This window comes from Monodon monoceros, unplaced genomic scaffold (genome assembly GCF_005190385.1).
Source record: "Monodon monoceros isolate NGI ecotype Baffin Bay Population unplaced genomic scaffold, NGI_Narwhal_1 Super_Scaffold_7, whole genome shotgun sequence".
NCBI classification, from domain to species: domain Eukaryota; kingdom Metazoa; phylum Chordata; class Mammalia; order Artiodactyla; family Monodontidae; genus Monodon; species Monodon monoceros.
The window spans coordinates 17987188-18008699 of record NW_021703784.1 but is presented as its reverse complement, the minus strand read 5'-3'; the positions used below and the strand labels follow the sequence as shown (position 1 = coordinate 18008699).

Here is a 21512-nt window from a genome sequence, read left to right as displayed (position 1 = left end):
TACTCATTATTTCTTCGTAAGCAGGTACATTTATTTATTTATTTTTAACATCTTTATTGGAGTATAATTGCTTTACAATGGTGTGTTAGTTTCTGCTGTATAACAAAGTGAATCAGCTATACATATACATACATCCCCATATCTCCTCCCTCTTGCGTCTCCCTCCCACCCTCCCTATCGTACCCCTCTAGGTGGACACAAAGCACAGAGCTGATCTCCCTGTGCTATGTAGCCATAAGTAGGTATATTTAAATGCAACACAAAAAATCCTCCTTTTAGCACACAATTTCACTTTTCTCAGCTTTATTTTCCCACTCACACTAGTAAAAGTACTCTATCTAAGATCCTAGAAAATACTGTTTAATTAAATGCCAGAAAACGGCCACCCTTACTATCCAAAAGACCTAGTCTTATACAAAGCCCCAATAGAAAACTCCTTTAAATCTCTTTTCTATTTGGATGTTGAACTAGAATTTGGGAGACAATTTTCTGGGGCTGCATCTTCACTTACTTAAGAGATATTAGTCCTGGCTCTTTAGTTGTCAGTGGGTTATTATGTCTATATTGTTTATCGGACATTGTCCAAAGGGAAAAACATGATTTGAATAAAGACGCAATATGAACCATGTTATATGAAACTCCAGGGAAGAGATAGAATCAGCCTTGAGTTAAGAGCTGAAGACAGGTTTCTAGGTCTCTCCTCTTTCTTTTACTTTCTGAGTTCATATTGGTGAAGGTGAAGTAGAATTGCTCAGGCTTTCATTTAGAGGCTTATTTGGAGATAAAGAAAAGGAGTAAAGTCTTTATTTTACTAATTCCCTTGGAACAACTGTATCAAATTGAAAGTTTTAATCTAACTCTTTCTTCCTACCCCAATAAAAGAAAATAAAATTATATCCCTTATGGTGGGTAAGGAGAACACCATTAGTTTTTCAAAGATATGCTTTTCTCCACTGTTGTGAAATATACTAATTTTTTACAAAAATATGTTAGACATATTTTATTGGATATGGAAAACTTGCCTTCAGAAATATGGAAAAATCTTATATTCCATCCCTCTAGTTTTATCCCTATCTACTGTCTTAACTTTATCTTCTACATGTACTCAATGCTACAAGGAACCTGAACTTCTTGTTTCCTGCCTATATGCTGTTAATTCTGCTATTTCCTCCAATGCATGTGTTTTCCTCTTCATTTGCCATCTATCAAATATTATAGTCCTCAAATCTCAGCTCCTAAGAGAAATTTTCCTCAATTCTCCAAACTGACAGCAATGTCTCCCTCTTTTGAATCCAACGAAGTATGTGTATTTCTTAATGCCCATAGTTAGCTGTTAAAATGTCACATACACTAATAGCTACTTGAGGGAAGGATTTTCTAACTCATGGTCCTATTTCCCACAATATGCAGCATAGTATACCTTACTTCAAAGCTACTGGGTAGATATATGTCTAACCAACTAATTAAGATATGTGAGTACAATTCTAGGGTTGTCTTTATGAATGACTTAGTCTAATATAATTTGCAAATGTCTCTATTACATTCAGGTGGGCTGCTCCTAAAGTTCGTTCCAGAGGCAGGGCTGGTTTGAAGGACTTGATAAAAATCACTCACAAATTCTGCTCAGACAAGGACACTCCCAATGTGAACAGATAACTTGTTGGATACATCTACCAACAGCTGAACTGCTGGCAACTTTTGTTTGGAGTGAAGAGCTTTCAGCCCAGCTTTCATCAGTGCACCTCCCTTCCGTTATGTTTTGCCTCCTGTTTTGTTTACGTGAAAGACTACAGTCTTGTCTTAGAATTTCTGGGTATTATGTGTACCTTAGGGAAATCTGATTGTAGAGATAATCTACTAACAGGGAAGAGTTTCCATTTGTTTCTATTGAGTTTTGTCAATTCTGAATCCAAGATTCCTTTGTATTCCAGTCCATTGACTAGAGACTCCCAGCCAGACGTTGAGGCATCTGTTTCTATAGTCTTTGGAACTGGGAAAGATAAATAAGAATGTGCAGGAATTATCTGTATATTTGCTAACCACCAATTTAGATCTAAATAGACTCCCTCTGTTAGGAAGGCTAATGAATTCCAATTCTCTGAAATATCCTTTGCTTTTAACAAACAAGATGGAAGGCATCTAAAAAAAAAAAGAAAGAGATGCACAGAGGGAAAAGCTGTGAATAATGCCACCAGAGAACCAATTATGTTCACCAGCTGGCATTGAGAAACTTGTTTCCCTTGACAAAAAAAAGACTTCAGTTTTAGCTTCAAACTTCTTTTTGACATTGTGTTCTTTAGGGCTGAATGACAAATCTTCCCAGACACCCCCATAAGATATTAGGAAAAAAATTCTTAACACTATTGTTACGTGTAACATGACAAAGGGCTTGGCAGGAAGAGAAAAACAAGCGAAGGCATCAACATGGCAGTTAATAAGAACCAACTAGGTAAAATGACAGTGAAAATGAAACATTAATACATAGAGACCTTCCTCCCCAGCCACATGACTGAGTCAACGAGTTATATTCACAACTTGTCATGACAGTGATAAAGAAACTGGTTGGGACATTTCATAGATGTAAAAGTATATTTGTTATGAAAGAGTAGCTAAAAGCTATATTTCTCAGTAATAGAAACAACATTTTGGACTTTTTCCATTGTTAAGGGGGGACCCTCTTTGATTGCAGCTAAGCCTAGAACTGTGCCTTTTGTGTGTTAGTGGGTGAGATATGATCTATTTCAGGCTCTCTCAGCCAGTAAAACTTGGAAGAAAGTGGTGTCACCCAATCTTGGGCTCTCAGTAGAGGTCTTTTTTTAACTGCCCTGAGCCCCTCAGAGCCTATCTTGGCTGGGAGTCCTCTCTGTACCTCCTCCAAGCTGTTTCTTAAGGAATTACTTGTGAATTCAGTGTTTACATTTTGTACAGTCAGTCCTCCATATCCGTTTTGTATTTGCAGATTGAACCAACTGTGCCTCGAAAATATATTTTTAAAAAATTCCAGAGACTTCCCTGGTGGCGCAGTGGTTAAGAATCCGCCTGCCAATGCAGGGGACAAGGGTTCGATCCCTGGTCCTGGAAGATCCCACATGCTGCGGAGCAACTAAGCCCGTGTGCCACAACTACTGAGCCCATGTGCCACAGTTACTGAAGCCCACGTGCCTAGAGCCCACGGTCCGCAACAAGAGAAGCCACCGCAATGAGAAGCCTGCGCACCACAACAAAGAGTAGCCCCTGCTCTCTGCAACTAGAGAAAGCCCGCACACAGCAACAAAGACCCAAGGCAGCCAAAAATAAATAAATAAAATAAATAAATTTATTTTTAAAAATTCCAGAAAGTTCCAAAAAGCAAAACTTGAATTTGCCACGCATCAGCAACTATTTACGTAGCATTTCATTGTATTGGGTATTATGAGTAATCTAGAGATGATTTAAAGTATACTGGAGGATGTGTGTAAGTTACATGCAAATACTTCTCCATTTTATACATAAGGGTCTTGAGCATCTATAGATTTTGGTATCTGAGGGGGTTCTGGAGCCAATGCCGCATGGATACTGAGGGACAACTGTATACCATTTTAAAACCTGCCTTTCTCATGTATCTATTTGAAGTTCATAAAAATCTGCAGAGCAAGTTCACTCCAGCTAACCTTTGCTGAACCACTGAAGTAGAGTCCCTCTGTATCTGTGCACAATCCCTTTTTTCTCAAGGTATCTAGAAATGTTTATTCAATAGCAACTTGCTTTTTTGATTGCAAAAAGGGGGAACTTTAAAAAGTTTATTGTTTCTCTTTCAAATGATGCCATCCTGTGTACACCTGTATAGTCTGAGCACTACACAATTCCAGGTGCACCCCCCGCAAGAAGTAAATGACAATGGCTCCTCCCTACCCCCCACCCAGCCTGGATTGAAGAGAGTGGTAGTCTTGACCCTACGCACAAAGATTATATATATATATATATATATATTTTTTTTTTCGGTACGTGGGCCTCTCACTGTTGTGGCCTCTCCCGTTAAGGAGCACAGGCTCTGGACGCGCAGGCTCAGCAGCCATGGCTCACGGGCCCAGCCGCTCCGCAGCATGTGGGATCTTCCTGGACCAGGGCACGAACCCGTGTCCCCTGCCTTGGCAGGCAGACCTCCAATCACTGCGCCACCAGGGAAGCCCTATTTGTCCTTTTGTGACTGGCTTATTTGTGACTTTGCATAGTGTCTTCAAGGTTCATCCATGTTGTAGCATGTGTCAGAATTTCCTTCCTTTTAAAGACTGAATAATATTACATTGCATATATATACCACATGTTGTTCATCCATTCATCCACTGAGGGACACTTGGGTTGCTTCCACCCTTTGGCTATTGTGAATAATGAACATAGATGTACAAATATCTGTCCAAGTCCCTGCTTTCAATTCTTTTGGGTAAATGCCGAGGAGAGGAATTGTTGGACCATGTAGTAATTCTATTTTTAAGTTTTTAGGAACTGCCATACTGTTTTCCATAGCAGCTGCACCATTTTACATTCCCAACAATAGTGCACAAGCATTCCAATTATCCTCACCAACACTTATTTTCTGCTTTAAAAAAAAATAGTAACCATCCTAATGAGAGTGAAATGGTATTTCATTGTGGTTTTGGTTTATATTTCCCTAATGATTAGAGATTATATCAGCCAGCTCCAACTGCCGTAACAAATACCATAGACTGGGTGGCTTAAACAACAGAAATTTATTTCTCACAGTTCTGGAGGCTGGGCAGTTCAAGATCAAATTTCCAGCCAATTTGGTTCCTAGTAAGAGCTCTCCTCCTGGCTTGCAGATGGCTGCCTTCTCACTGTGTCCTCACAGGGAGGAGAAAGTGAGATCATTCTCTCTTCCTTTCTTTCTAAGGTCACCAATCCTATTGGATGAGAGCCCCACCCTTTTGACCTCATTTAACCTTAATTATCTCCTAAAAGTCCTATCTCCAAATACAGTCATATGTGAATTTTGGAAGAACACAGTTTGGTCCATAGCTGTGATGTTGAGCATATTTTCATGTATTTATTGGCCATTTGTATATCTACTTTGGACAAAGGTGTATTCAAGTCTTTTGTCCACTCTTAAATAAGGATATTGGTTTTGTTTTGAGTTGTAGAAGTTCTTTAATATTCAGGATAATAACCCTTTATCAGATATAGGATCCACAAATGTTTTCTTCCATTCTATGAGTTGCCTTCTCACTCTGTTGACTGTGTCCTTTTTTTTTTTTTTTTGCGGTACGCGGGCCTCTCACTGTTGTGGCCTCTCCCATTGTGGAGCACAGGCTCCAGATGCGCAGGCTCAGCGGCCATGGCTCACGGGCCCAGCCGCTCTGCGGCATGTGGGATCTTCCCGGACCGGGGCACGAACCTGTGTCCCCTGCATCGGCAGGCGGACTCTCAATCACTGCGCCACCAGGGAAGCCTTGGTTGTGTCCTTTGATGCTCATTTTTAAATTGGGTTATTTATCTTTTTATTGTTGAGTTGTAAGAGTTCTTTGTATATTCTGGATACAAGCCCCTTACTAGGTATATGATTTGCAAATATTTTCACCCATACTGTGGTTTGTCATTTGACTTCCTGATGATGTCCTTTCAAACACAAAAGTTTTAAATTTTGATGAAGTCCCATTTACTTTTTCTTTTGCTGCTTGTGCTTGTGGTGTCATATCTAAGAAATTATTGCCTAATTCAAAGTCATGAAGTTTACTCCTATGTTTTGTTCTAAGAGTTTTATAGTTTTAGTTCTTACATTTTGGTTTATGATCCATTTTGAGTTAATGCTTGTATATGGTATGAGATGTTCCTTTTCTTTTAATCCCTAAGAATATAATCATTTTAGCATGTTTTTACTAGATTCAATATGAAAAAAATTAGTAAAGTGGATTTTTTTGTTTGTTTGGGGAGATCCTTTTTTTAAATCACTGACGTGGGAAGCCACATCTATTTATATCACCAAAAATATACCTCACTTGGATTAAGCTCATTCAGTCTGTTTTATAAGCAGAGAAATCCAAGCATAAGGTAACAACAGGAATGGCTGCCAATGGCAGTTGAGATAACACTCATTGAAAGATTATGAATAACATCTTGATTACAAATAAAAGTGTGGTCTCATCTTTTTAGTCCAAAATTGGCTACGACTACATATCATCTTTTAGTCTGATTAATGGCAGGGTAACAATTAGAGTAGGAAAGAGATTCACAAATCATTTAAGATGTCAAGTGCAGTTAGTGTGTCGTTTTATCATAGATAATACAGTAAAGCTCATAGCGACAGGTGTATGTAATAAATAAGAACTGAGAATACTCAGATATTGAAAAGTCAAGGTAATGTTTCTAAAATCAGCATTATTTCGTTGGATTTGATTTTCTTCCTCTGAATTGTCATACTGTTGAACTGGGCTTTGATTTACTGACACTCTAAGATTTGGTGTGTATGTTCTTTTTGCTTTGCAGGATGCACAGAATCAAAAATTAACGACAAGTGTATGGTATCATGAGGTAAATGATTATGTTTTCTTCCGTGCATGCTGGACTCCTGAACTCGATCTCTTGCAAGATGTAATTATTCGAAGAAATAGATACTATCTTGTGTTTCTAGTTCTTTATGTCTGCAGCAGACCTGATTTATTAGAATCTGAGTAAGATACATGGCTGTGGTTTCTGGTTGGGGCAACCCTCTTTAGGAGTTGAATGGAAAGTCCTCTTCCCTGACAGATAGAACCAACGGGCTGTTCAATTGAGCTATTCATCCGAATCCCTCTTCAGTTCTTTGATGAGATTGGCATTGCCCCTTTGTGATGTTTCCTTTTTGGATACAGGTTTGGGATGATGAGTTTTTATCCTGGAACTCCAGCATGTTTGATGAGATTAGAGAGATCTCCCTACCCCTAAGTGCCATCTGGGCTCCTGATATCATCATAAATGAGTTGTAAGTGTGCTGGGGTGTGTTTCTGTGGGGTTTAGACTGCTTAGAATATTCAGGCTGGTTGCTGCTTCCTTTAAGTCATTGTTACTATTTTTTGTTTCTCAACTTGAAGAAGAGCATACTGTTGGGAATATTCAGGTTAGAAGTACCATGAGTTGACATCATTTAAGATACAGATTTGATTGCTAATGCTTGATGTTACTCATGGATTATGTCTGTGTGTGTGTGTGTTTGTTTTATACATTTACTTATTTATTTATATTTTTTATTTTTGGCTGCATTGGGTCTTTGTTGATGCGCGTGGGCTTTCTCTAGTTGAGGGGAGCGGGGGCTACTCTTCGTTGCGGTGCGTGAGCTTCTCTCATTGCAGTGGCTTCTCTTGTTGCAGAGCACGGGCTCTAGGCATGCGGGCTTCCGTAGTTGTGGCACGCAGGTTCAGTAGTTGTGGCGCACGGGCTTAGTTGCTCCGCGGTATGTGGGATCTTCCCAGACCAGGGCTCGAACTCATGTGCCCTGCGTTGGCAGGTGGATTCTTAACCACTGCACCACCAGGGAAGTCCTATGTCTGTGTTTTTTTTTCTTTTTTTTACATCTTTATTGGAGTATAATTGCTTTACAATGGTGTGTTAGTTTCTGCTTTATAACAAAGTGAATCAGCTATACATATACATATGTTCCCATATCTCTTCCCTCTTGCGTCTCCCTCCCACCCTCCCTATCCCACCCCTCCAGGCAGTCACCGAGCTGATCTCCGGTGAGTTGACTTACAAGGCTGTCATTGCTGAACCCACCTTTGCCAGGGTGGCTATCTCATGTAAAGTGTGATTCTGTCTTTGCACTTCTAGGCTAGTCTTGGGTGTTACGGTCACTATCATCTCATAATCAGTTCTGCTTATGTATTGGAATGACTAAAGCCCTTTCTGTAACAAAGATCTTTTGTGTTTCATATAGTGTGGACCTTGAAAGATCACCTGATCTTCCCTATGTTTACGTGAACTCATCTGGGACCATTAAGCACTCTAAGCCCATCCAACTGGTCTCTGCATGCAGTTTAGAGACATACGCTTTTCCATTCGATATCCAGAACTGCAGCCTAACCTTCAATAGCATTCTGCACACAGGTAAGCCATGAGAGGTGTAGCCTGCTAGTGGGCAAACACACTTGTGCTGGGTTGGCACACATAGGTGAAATGATTACATTCTGCTGTCCCTCAGGTCTATTTTATTCTTGCACATAATTGACTTTTTATAAAGCTAAATCTCTTCTTGTAGTTATTTGGCTCCTGCTGTAATTCAGACTAAGTACAGTATTGTGCCCAGAGATATTGCCCTTTGCTGCTGTTGGTTTGAAAATACAATATTAGGCCTCTACTGCCATTGAGAACGTTATAGAAGTCTCATTCTATCGACAATGGAGTACAAACCCTCAGTTCATAGCTGCTTTTTTTCATGACCTGAAAGTTTTTATCCCCCATCCCTACCCCTAATTCAAAATGGTATATTGAACCCCATCTCCATAAGATTGTCCATGTGGGGACAAGAGTAAAAAGGAAGGATTTGAATTGTGAGTTGGAAAAGTGGGTTAATATTGGTGCCTCTCTCCATGGGAAGTCAAGTGTTTCTGTTGTTTTCAGTGGAAGATGTAGACCTGGCCTTCCTGAGAAGCAGAGAAGACATGACACATGACCAAAAAGCATTTTTGAATGATGGTGAGTGGGAACTTCTTTCTGTGTCCTCAACATACAACATCCTGCAGAGCAGCGCTGGAGATTTTGCACAGATTCAGTTTAATGTAAGTCCTCCCCCTTCCTGTCCCTGTTGCCCACTTCTCTGCAGTCTTTCACCTTCTCTATTGGGCTGAGGAGTCTCTCTCCTGCATCTTCTCATTCATTACCACCTAAGTACAGGAGATTCCAATGGTTCCATCATCCACTTGCATTTTGGCATTTCAGAGACGAGAGATTCAGCCGTAGATCCTGGACTCCTGCTGTAGCTATTCCATATGTGAATATAAAGAGAATGGTTTTCAGACAGAGACCTGAACCAGCCCCTACAGCAGGAATCTCCAAGGCTTTCAATACATGTAACATCCTCACTTTTAATTGCTACTGAGAGAGAGAGAAAAAATACCCCACAACAACAGCAACAAAAAATTGGGAGAAGAGTGTCTCTTCAACATTAATGTCCTGTTTGCAATTGAGTAAATTATTAATTAATCCCAGACTCAAGTGCATAAAATTATCATATTATTAACTTGAGTATCTTGAGGTATTAGCTAACAAATCACCTGCAGGATCCACAGAGACCACTGGTGGTTTCCAGATCAGAGAGAACAACTACTCTAGAACGACGTGATAAGAACCCAAACTTCTCAGATGTGTCACCGGGAATGTCCTTGGCTGCACTGTTCCTGGGGAAATTTGTCCAGCAGACACCTGGGAGGCAGTTGGGAGCAGGACAGTGAAGCCTGATACTTTGCAGCAAGTTTCTGCAGCCGGCAGACTTGTCATTAGTATTCAGCCCTGCTTTTCTGCACAAAGTCAGCTGGTGATGGGAGCTGGGGGCAGTGGGAGGGTCTTTCCTGACAGGTAATCTGATTGAAAAGTAGAGACTACAGACAGGTCAGGATTGCACAGATGAATTCACACAGATGAAGTCTCCTGGAAACAAACCTTTTGAATAAGAAGGAAAAGTCAGACTAGACTAAGGTACTACGGTTACAATGGATGATCATATGCTAAGGCGAGTGGTGGGGATGAAATAAGCGATTATTGAGGGCATGGAAGTCCTCCATTGGTTAAAAGGTGTGGTATGCAGCTTTCTAGCAAAGCTCTTGTTAAATCAAGGCCTCTTAGACACAGCTGTGATTTGAACATGACTAATGTATAACTCCAGGCACCAGCTAATCCCAATTCATACCTTCTTTGCGGTAGGGCTTGGGTTCTTGCCTATTCTGCTTGGTTTTTATCAAAGCTTGCATCGTGGCTTGTTTGTCCACTTTTTTTCCAAGAGAAAGGGAGGGGAAAAAGAAAGCTTTTTTAATTTCAATGAGTTTCTTGGCTAAGAGTAAACACCTCATTAATTTTAAAGATATCAGCCCACAAACATTATTAATGCAGCCCGAATAATGGAGATCATTAAAGGGAAATGTGAGGGAGTAGCACATGCAAGGTGGAACACAGTCACCTATCAAGCACTCTGGAGAACGCTGCACACACCATTACCTACACTGCACGGAGGAGACAAACAAAGATGGGAGACGGGGCAGGTAAACAGGAGTCTGTGTTCCCGCGCACACAAACGCACTCTCTCCATAGAGCAGCCATTATTTGTAGTTACATGTCACTCTTTACCCTAAATATTAATTGTCTTCTCAACAGTGGCAAGAGGTTTTCTTTTTTTACTTTATTTATTTATTTGTTTGTTTATTTTTGGCTGTGTTGGTTCTTCGTTGCTGTGCGCAGGCTCTTCTATAGTTGCATCGAGTGAGGGCTACTCTTTGCTGCTGCACGTGGGCTTCTCGTTGCGGTGGCTTCTCTTGTTGTGGAGCACGGGCTCTAGGTGTGCGGGCTTCAGTAGTTGTGGCACGTGGGCTCAGTAGTTGTGGCTCGTGCACGGGCTTAGTTGCTCCGCAACACGTGGGATCTTCCCGGACCAGGGCTCAAACCCGTGTCCCCTGCATTGGCAGGTGGATTCTTAACCACTGTGCCACCAGGGAAGTCCTGGCAAGAGGTTTTCTATGTCCTAGCTCCATGTAAATATGATGAACAGAGGCGTAAAAGATTGTTAAAGGGAGAAGACGATCTCCTCCCTGGATCTCGGGGACCAAGGTCCCATTCGTTTGTTGTCTTCACTGCCACCCTTCTTTTCCATTCAGTGTTTACATTGAGTGGGGCTGGAGGGGACATCGGTGCGAGATTTCATGCTCTTGGAACTTCTCCCTGGGGACCTTTGCCCTGGAGGTTAAGGTTGGTTATCTAGCAGGCTGCCTTCCACCCTGGCCCTCTGGAACGGAGTAGGGAAAGAATCCTGAGAAGAGCCACAGATCGTGTTTGGTAAGGCAGGGAGTCAGACTCAGGGGCATTCCTGCAACTTTGGAAGACAAAGTAGATTGAATGACTCTCCAGTTCAGTTCTTTGTCCCCCTCGACCTCGTTCAGCCTCCCTGACTCCCTATTCCCACTATGTGCACCGTGTCGGCCCATGTTCTCCTACTCCGTGCCGGACATCCTACTCTGAATTTAGCAATCAAGTCACCCTGGTGTCCTTCAATGACCTTTAGACAATAATGTGAAATTCAGAGCCCAGTTCCATGCCAACAATGGGCCTGCCAGGGTCCTGACAGCAAAGGGCCAACTCCCTCTTAATCTAATCACCTCCTATGTCCAAGTCCAGGCTACCCAGCAGCGGGTAGGGAACAGGTGGGGCAGGCAGGAGGAACAAAGATCTATTCTAAGTATGTCATCAACCTGGGCCTGATGTACATGCTGCCATTGATACTGAACCAAATGCTCCGGGTGCCCCATTAGTTCTGGCTAATGTGCAATCCTGTCTGCAGCTCTAGGACATGTATTGTTGATCAGAGGGCACCGGTGACACTTTGGGTCAGGCTGCATTCCACAGGGGGCCCAGAGCACAGGCACCTCTGCCTACGAGGATGTCTGTGTGCAGCCTGGCACCCGATCCAGCAGCCATAGGAGGGGAGGTTTCCTCCAACACATTGCCAGAGGTGCTGGTTCCCAGAAAGAGCAGGGTGAACATTTGATTTCTATATGGTAGTGTTTTGTTTCTTTTCTGTTTGTTAAAGAATGAGGGTAGAAGTGAGAGGCGGTAGAAATAAAATTTGAGAACTCACGTTGGATAGAAAAAGGCGGACCGTGGGAACTAAAGTGAGCCGGACCACAGATGTCCTCTCACTGACTAAATGTTCATGCGGCCAGAATTGGGAGGCCCACAGGGGACTCCTAGAAAAATGCAGAGGGGCATCTGGGAAAGAAAGGTGCCTTGTTTACCCTCACTTTCAGATGTAATTTTCCTTTCTAGAGTAGGGTAGATTAATTTCATTGAGATATCCTTTGAATGCAGCTCAGAAACTTGATAGAGGATCCTTCTAAGCTCTATTAGGTCACTCCAGAGACAGAGATAAAGAGAGGAGAGAGACACACGCACACACACACAGATATATAGATAGATAGAGAGATAGAGAGATAGAGAGAATTTAGACCCCTAGAAACCCTTCCAGGGTCACTCAAGTAACCCTGGAATCACGGACTTTCTGCTAATCCAACACGACCCATGATCTAGTTCCAAGAAACTCTCACTCTTGTGCAAGGATCTTACTTAAATGGCCGCAACTTTCCCATTCTTTCTGAATTGGGAATGTTAGGAGGGGCTTGGGAGAGGAGGAGAATGGGCTTCTGTATGAAGCATGAGTCTGGGCGTCAAAATTCCAACTATGTCATAAAGATGGTCATGCAAAATTGAGTACTGGTGAGGTCTACCATCAAGGAGGCAATTAGAGGCTAACCTTGGGGCCTATTCCATCTCCAAGGAGCTCTCCACATACACATTCTGAATTAGATTGATCTCTTTCATTAACATCGATAGGCTCCAAATACCTTTGTGTACTTATTATTACCTGGCTTTAATGGATAATGAAATTGTGGCATAATACTGCTAACACCTGAAGGGTGTCTAATGGAGAATACGGACTGAAACCAAAGTGCTGTTTCTTCCCCTTCTGTGGAATTTAAAGGCACCAGCTCCTTTAGTCCATTAGAAATGACGGGCTCTAGGCAGGGGCAGTTCTGCAGAGAGTGGTGTCTCACTGAGCTGGTGACATACCGTCCCCTGGCATACAGGGGTCACTGCCTGACATGACCTGCAGAGAGGCAGCCCTCAGCACACTGACCTTAAGATGAGAGCCCCCCGTTGGGCTCACTCCACTCTCCCACCCTACTGGAGCTAAAAGAAGCATTATTAACAGACTCTAATACAGCTCAATGAACACCTTTTGTGTTCTTATCATGCACCAAGCTCAATGCTGAGCACTGAGGACACAACCATGAATAAAACAAGTCTCTTGGTTCCTATCACAGGCCTCAAAATCTGCCCAGGGAGACATGATAACAGTAACCACAAAACCAAGCACTAACTCCAAACCAGGCACTGTTTTAAGAGGTCGTACTGTAACCCTCACATCTCTATGAGATGCAGCCTCTAAGGATCCACATTTTTACAAGTGCTTGAATTGGGGTGCAGAGAAGTTAAGTATCTTAACCAAGGTTATAGGGTGACTGGTGGAGCCTGGACTTGACTCCAGAAACTATGTGCCTAATCCTATATGATGGTGACACACAACTAAAGACAAGCAGTAATATTCCAGTCCAGTCTGTGGCATCCTTCCACTGTGTGTTACCGGCCAAGTCGCCTGTATTAGTTTCTTAGAGCTGCTATAACAAAGTACCACTTTAAAACAATAGAAATTTCTTCTCTCACAGCTCTGGAGGTCAGAAATCTGACATCAACGTGTTGGCAGGGTTGGTTCCTTCTGGGCACTCTGAGGGAGAGACTGCTCCATGCCTCTACCTTAGCTTTTGGTGGTTGCTAGCAACCTTTGGCTTTCCTTGGCTTGTAGACATATCACTCCAATGCCTGCCTCCATCCTTACATGGCATTATCCTTTGAATGGATACAAAGGATATCCATTTTTTCTTCTTCTTACAAGGACATCAGTCATATTGGGTTAAGGGCCAACCCTATTCCATATGACCTCACCTTAACTAATTTCATCTGCAATGATCCCATTTCCAAATAAGGTCATATCCTGAGTTTCTGGAAGGACACGAATTTTGGGGGGCATTATTCAACCCAGTACCATCTGCACCCTCTGACTCCCCCAAATTCATGTCTGTCCCATGTGCAAAATATAGACGCCCTATCCCAACATCCCCAAATGTCTTAACCCATTCCAGTACCGATTCTAAGACCAGAATATCACCTAAACATAAACTCAGAAAGTCCCAAATCTTGTCATCAAATCAAGTATAGACCCTGGGTATGGTCCATTCTGGGGCAAACTTCGATCTGCAGACTTGTGAAATATCTAACCATCAGAATCTGGTTCCTGATCCCATAAGACATGGGTTGGGGGTTTGCGGGGCAAGAGTAGAGACCTGTCCTGTCACCAGTTCTAACTCTATCATTTAGGTTAGTGCCTGATACTCTCTTCATGCTCAATTCATGTTTCTTGAGCGGGGGGACAGAGGGCTTTGAGCATCAAAGGAGATCATGAAAACAAAACATTTCTGAAATCTGTGGGATAAAATTAGAGTTTCTTTAGGCTGTACTGGGCTTGTAGAGAAAATTAGTCTAGTCCATAGGTAACATTGCCCCCAGATCAACTTAAAGTAAAAGGTGGGTCCTTTGTGCTTGAAGAAAACCAAAACTGTAGGAACTATTTGATCTGTTTTAGGAATTGGAACATCCTTGCTAAAAGGCAGAAAAATGGCTAAGGTAGTTCTGGAGGGTCTGTCTCGTTTCACGATTTTACAAGCCAAACAGACATAGAGCTTTCTGCTTTATGTCACAGCCCAAGCTAATCGTCCACCCTTGTACCTACCTGTTTACTTTCAGCTATTGTTGATAGCCAGTGAGGAGTATCGTCACAACAGGACAGGCTACATACTTTTTGGGGCCTCCTGCAAAGTGAAAATGCAGGGTCCCTTGCTTAAAAATTATTGAGAATCTCAAAATGGCACAAAGCCAAGCATGGGCCCATCTCAGCGCCGGGCTCCTTGTGACTGCATGAAGCTGGCGTGCCTCTCAGCCTCTTAGCTCTTGCCACGCCTCTCCCCTGGCACCTTGGAGAACACGAGGTTTGGTGAAACTGCACTTTCCTAGGAACCAGGGACCCTAAGGAGCCACACTGCCCATGCTTGGTTCCGTCCCAGATTTCCATCCACTCTCTGCGTCAGCCTCTGGGTGGAGAAGAGTCATCTCAGCATATGCACTGTTTACACGGGAACTTTATTTAAAGAGTACAACAGCTAATCTCAATTGTACCCAAGATGCTTGGCAAGGCAAAAGTAAACTGCTTTTTTAAAAAGGGAAAAATCAAGGCAAGGAGAGGTTCGATACCATCCAGAATCACTTGAACCAGCACATCAAATTGAGAAGCTTAGGAACTCTGCTGTTCCTTTGACTCTAAGTCTGGGCTCTTTCTGCTTAACCAACATGCCTACTGGTACTTTTCTTTAGGGTGGTATTCTTATTCCTTTCATCTCCTTTATGTAACATCCACCACGAAGTCTCTGGGGGTCTTCCCACTTCTACCCTCCAGAGACAGCAGGCTTGGTCGCCCCCATCTCCCCATATGGCTAGATCACCAACAGCCCAGGTGGGGCTCACAAAACAAGAGCCCCTGTGGACTCTGGCGCCTTGACTCCCTTCCCCCTGCGCCTCCAAACACGGCTATGTCTGTCACAGCACAACGAAGGGAGTAGAAAGGTGCAGGTTGATGACAGGTCATGGTTTTCCTTGTTGACTGCACTTGGGTAAAAATGTATTTTAACCAAATGATTGCAAAGCAGTGAGTGTCACTCTGGTTTAGATATTTGCAGCCAGTTATGTCTCATGTGAAAGACAATAGCCCGACTACAATACGCCGAATGGCTCTGGTCTGCAGAACTCCCCTGAGTCAGGACACGCTTCAGGACCCAAAGGCTGGGGAGGCCCTGCTCTCACCAGCAAGGTGACATCTGGTCTCACCCAGCCAGGCTCTTCGCCCACCACCTTCTGCTCTTTCCCTGGTCTCTGACCTGGCTCCCTCTATGTGATCCTCGTCCAGAGAGGGAGGCAGAGGTGAGAGAGAAGACCCTGAACTCAGCTCAGAGGTCTGATCAGACCAAGAGTAGGCTGTATGGGAAAGAGCACAGTGCTTGGAACCAGAAGATGTGGGAGCACATCCCAGCTCTGCCACTTACTCAGCTTACTTAGGGGGTTGAGCTTTATTTTTAAAGATCTATAAAGTGGGGATGCTCTATTACCTCCCAACAAACTGACAGTGAAGAGTAAATAAATCACATCCCATGTGAAAAAGTATCTAGCACACTAACTGACACGTAGAAATCGTTCAGCTGTTTGGTGAATCAGAGAAATGGGAGATTTCAGACATTATTTTTTTCCATATCTAACAGCAACATGGCCCAGAACATTCATTTGTTCAGTAAACATTTATCGAACACCCACTGTAAGATAGGTATTATTTCTGGCCCCATGAAGGATTAAAAAATGCCATTTTCACCCTCAAACGGTCATTGCAAAGCAGTAAGTGTCTGATGGGGGAAACAGCCCTGTCATATCATAGTTTCTCTCCAGGAAGGATGAGAATAGATTTTGGGTTAATTACAGACATCTCCTATTCCCATCCCAGAGAAGCTAGGTATAACAAAATGGCAACAGCAATCATTGTAATTTTATGAGTCTTAAATTCCCAGCTAAAAAACCTGCTCAGCAGCTCCCTGCCCAGCCGTGCTGCAGGCCCTGCTGGGTATCTGCATTTGTCCCCACCTCACGTCTACTTTTGCTCCTGGAGGCTGGTCTACGGCCTGTAGAGTTGGGACTCCTCATCATGTTTGGCCAGTAGCGGGCAGGGGAGGCAGTGGCAGGAGATTGGAAGGAGGGGGAGAGTCAGTGGGGCATTTATCTCTCCATTTCTCCCCACCCCGCGGTGTCTCCGCCAGCTGGCTGTGCTCCTACGAGGAAGCCACAAGTCCAACCAGCTTTCTGTCCCCTCAAGTTCCAACCACATTCCCGGTCTTTGGTCCCTTCAGGCCTAAGGGTAGGAAGAGCTGACGCAGTCCCCCGAATCCCTGGGGCACTGTCCTCTTCCTTGTGGTTTCTCTATGTCCTGTCCACACCTTGTCAAGCCCTCCTCAACTTTCCTAGTTTAACTGTGCTCTTTGTTCCTAACAAGACTCTGACAGATACACAGGTACTAAGGTGTTTGCATCCCAGGTAAGAAGAGAGACTAAACCAAAACCAATACAATATATTGCAAACTAAATGGTTTAAAAAGAAAGATTATGGTGTAAGACCTGGTTTTAAAACAGTTTCTCACTCACCAGTTATGTGAATTTGGAGAAGCAATTTAATCTCTAGGAACCTCAGTTTCTCGGTTTGTAAAATGGATATAATAATACCCAGCCCTGTGAGAGAGTGGTAGTGTATATATGGACATATATACACTACCAGATGTAAAATAGATGGCTAGTGAGAAGCAGTCGCATAGCACAGGGAGGTCAGCTCGGTGCTATGTGACCAGCTAGAAGGGTGGGATAGGGAGGGTGGGAGGGAGGGAGACGCAAGAGGGAAGAGATATGGGGATATATGTATATGTATAACTGATTCACTTCGTTATAAAGCAGAAACTAACACACCATTGTAAAGCAATTATACTCCAATAAAATCGTTAAAAAAAAAAAAAATAATACCCAGCCCTCAGAGCAGCCCTCAGAGCTGTTGTGAGGATTAAATAAGAGAAATCATATGAAACACTTATTCCAGTGCCTGGCACAGAGCAAGCGCTAAATAAATGGTAGCTTCTTCTTATAATGGTTAATAATATTAATATTAGTTCTATGTAAAAGCTTAAAGGATTTTTTTCTATTTTCTAAACCACAAGATAATCTCCTATTCTAAACTACATAGACTTTTCATATTATGCAGAAATGTTGGGATGGCAGAAAGTGTTCTTGGCTAAGTGTTCTTTGGCCAAACATTTGTCCATTGGCTTAGACCCTCTTGGCAACAGATTCCTCATCCCTGTCCAGGTGGTGATTCGCAGGCGCCCACTGGTCTATGTTGTGAGCCTGCTGATTCCCAGCATCTTCCTAATGCTCGTGGACCTGGGGAGCTTCTATATCCCGCCCACCTGCCACGCCAGGATTGTGTTCAAGACCAGCGTGCTGGTGGGCTACACCGTCTTCAGGCTTAACATATCTGATGAGGTGCCGAAGAGCGCAGTGACCACCCCTCTAATTGGTAAGCAGCTCCGGGGTCGCTAGGTACCTGTCTTGCATTACTTCTGTCCAAGATCTGATGTTGCCTTTCAGATGGGGAAGGAAGAGGCCCAGGGACCCCTGCTAACTCCACCTCCATTGGCTCCTTCCCTCAGGGGTCTTCTTCACGGTCTGCATGGCCTTCTTGGTCCTCAGCTTATCCAAGTCCATCCTGTTGGTCAAATTCCTCCATGATGAGCAGTGCAGCCGGCGGGAGTGGACCTTCTTGTGCCTTCGAGGGGACACCGATGCGGAAGGGTCTAGAATGGATCCCTGGGCCCAGCTCACCGGGGTAACAGGTTTGTGAGAAGTCTTGAGGTCCCTGCCTGGTTCTGCTTTACCACCCTCAGCCTTAGTTCCCGTGGGTGGAGTACCAGGCCGTCTTGAGTCAGCTGTATAAAAAAATGGAAACACCTGCTTCTTAACCTCTGCCCTGCATATTACATTACCTCCCTGGAGACTGAAGACCGTCTCCTGCTGGCTTGCCAGCAAGCCACATGTCAGCCTAGAGATCAGGGCCTCAGTCCCCTTAGCTTGTTTTATTTTCCAGTTTGGAGCCATTGACTCCAGAATAGCAGAGTGCGTGCATGTGCACGTGCGCGCGCACACACACACACACACACAGTTTGTATACATGTGGGATCTGATCGCTTAATGTGCAAAAGTATACAAATCATCCCAGTGTTCCCTTTGGCAACACATACACTGGAATGATACAGAGGTTAGCATGGCCCCTGTGCAAGGATGACATGCAAAGTCATGAAGCAGTCCATATTTTCACTGTATCCTTGAAAGTTGCCGAGAGAGTACATTCCAAAAGTTCTCATCACAAGAACAAAAATTTGTAACTGTGTGGTGATGGATGTTACCTAGGCTTATTGTGGTGATCATTTCACAGTGTATACAAACATTGAATCATTATGTTGTACGCTTGAAACTAATATAATATGTCAATTATACCTCAATTTAAAAAAAAAAGAACCATTCCAGCCCCTGAAGCTCTAAGTCAATGTGGGCTGGCTGCTACCTCAGAAAAATCTCCCGGATAGATGTAGCCTCGACACCCTACTTACACAAACACGCTACTTGCTGTGTTCTCCAGGGGTTCCTTCAGCACAGTCTTTCCTCCCCTCAGCAGGTAGGGAGAGGGTCCCCAATCCTAACTAACCCACTGCCCAGTTTTGCCCACCACCTTTCTTGAAGGTTGAGGCCATCGGCTTCAATGGGAAGGCTGGGGGAGCCTTGGTAGCCCCTGGCTCACCTAGAGTGTCTTCCTCTCATGTAGAGTCCCCCATCTGTCAGGAGCACCAGGCCCAGCCATGGACCCTGAGGGAAGTCTGGTCCCAGCTTCAACGTATCAGCAGCTACTTCCAGACCCAGGACCAGGCGGACCGACAGGAGGCTGGGTGGCTGGCCCTCCTGGAGCGCTTTGACCGATTGCTCTTCCAAAGCTATCTTGTTGTGCTGGGGTTCTACACCATCACCCTGTGTTCCCTCTGGGTGCTGTGGAGTGGCTTATGAAGACCCAAGCTTGCTGGTCTCCATCAATGTGTTTGCATGGCACTTGGGGAAGGCTGAAAAGTTTTTGTGGGGATATTGGAAGGGGACAAATGATGGGGTAAAATGTTCTCCAGCCCCAGTTGCCTCTTTTCATTCAGCCCAGGGATGCACATCATCGAATTAGCTATTGAATGACCCAGGAGTAATGCATTCATGATGAAAATGCATAAACAGTACGAGGTATCCAGTGAAAAGTAATCCTGGCCTCTTACCCAGTTCACTCCCCAGAAGTAACCACCGTTAGCAACCTCTTTCAGAAAATTTCTAGCACATGCAAGCATACGTGTGTGTTTAAATGGTTTTTTAAAAGGTGTAAGAGCACTCCATCTCCCAGTCCTGTCTTGGTCACTTATTCAGTCGGTCGTTCAACAAAACTTGTATTGAGTGTTGATTAAGTCCTAGGCCTTGTGTTAGGCACACCAGAGAGTACAAAATAAGTCAGTTTCAGATCATTCTTCACTTGACTTGATCCCTAAGGAACATTGCTCCAACCAGAACACAAAGTTCCCACCTTATCTATATCCTGGAGCTCTTGTTCCCTTCATCCCAGGTGAGTCTATCTTCCCCTGTGCCTTCTCAGCAGTGCATTCCTATTGGAGGGGATCCAGATCTAGCACAACATTTCATCAACACGCACCATGTGTAAGGCACTGAGCTGGGGGATAGGCTTAATGCATGGCCCTTGGGTTCAAGGAGTTTATTATAATCTGCTATCCTTGTATTAGTCTGCTCTGGCTGCCATAACAAAATACCACAGACTGGGTGGCTTAAACAGAGATTGATTCTCTCATAGTTCTGCAGGCTGGAAGTCCAAGATCAAGGTGTTGGTAAGGTTGGTTTCTTCTGAGGCCTCTCTCCCTGGCTTGTAGATAGCTGCCTTCTTCCTGTGGTTCTCTTCTGGACACATATGTGTCTAAATTTCCTCTTCTTCTAAGGACACTAGTCACACTGGACCAGGGCCCACCTTATGAACTCATGTAACCCTAACTACTTCTTTAAAGGCCCTGTTTCTAAATACAGTCCCACTGTGACGTATTGGGGGTTAGGACTTCAACATATGAATTCTGGGGGGACACAGTTCAGCCCATAACACTCACATGATTGTGGAGGCTTGGCAAATCCATAATCTGTAGGGTATTCTGGCAGGCTAGAGACTCAGGAAGGAATTGCAGTTTATGTTCATAGGCGGTCTGCTGGCTGGATTTTCTCTTCTGGAGAGGTTGGTCTTTTTCTATTAGGGCCTTCAAATGATTGGATGAAGCCCACCCACGTTCTGGAGGACAATCTGTTTTACTCAAAGTCTACTGGTTTAAAGACTTTAAACATTTAAGAGATACCTTCACAGAAACACCAAGAATAATGTTTGAACAAATATCTGTGGCCCAGCCAGATTGACACAGAAAATTAGCCATCAGAGTCCCGATGGCTCCTTAGCTCCCCATCTGTGCCCACAGCCATCTGTCCAGATAGAAGAGCCCTGATCACCTTGCACTTGGGTAACTAATCAACTGCTGGTTCATTCTCCTCAGTAGCCAATTCTGTACTGATTATCCTATCTTATGGCAGTTCCTGTGGCCTCATAACCTGAATCCTAAGATCAGAATTCACGCCTTCCACAAAGTTTCCCTCCCCTTATATTTAACTTTCTTCATTTCTCATTGCTTTCTATTACAGAACCTTCAATCTAGCCAAGCCAGCCTGCCTACCATCCTGCTCAGGAAGGGGTTCATTTCCATCTAAGCCTCTATTTCTAGTTGGCACAGTCTTCTTCTGTTTCACCAATCTGTAGGTCCTTGTATAAGACCTGGCTCAAAAAACAGCCTTCCTGCCCCACCCTTACCACCTGATCACCCTATGACTCTGTCCCCTCTCCTCTAACTTCAGACTTACATTATCTCCTATCCTTCTCCCCTTGAATGTTTCGTGGCTCTGGCTCTGTGTGTG

General features: G+C 43.8%; 1 protein-coding gene and 1 pseudogene across 1 annotated transcript in view; both read left to right on the top strand.

Annotated features, from left to right (window-relative positions):
* Window positions 1–19529, top strand: part of HTR3B (5-hydroxytryptamine receptor 3B) — a 32453-nt gene extending 12924 nt beyond the window's left edge. Inside the window, exons 3-9 of the mRNA XM_029209328.1 lie at window positions 6478–6522; window positions 6843–6952; window positions 7901–8070; window positions 8584–8741; window positions 17781–17991; window positions 18125–18307; window positions 19294–19529. Coding sequence (XP_029065161.1) covers window positions 6478–6522; window positions 6843–6952; window positions 7901–8070; window positions 8584–8741; window positions 17781–17991; window positions 18125–18307; window positions 19294–19529 — 1113 coding nt within the window. The remainder of the gene's footprint in view (window positions 1–6477; window positions 6523–6842; window positions 6953–7900; window positions 8071–8583; window positions 8742–17780; window positions 17992–18124; window positions 18308–19293) is intronic.
* On the top strand, window positions 18690–18787 carry LOC114887885 (annotated as a pseudogene).
* Window positions 19530–21512: the final 1983 nt, after the last annotated feature.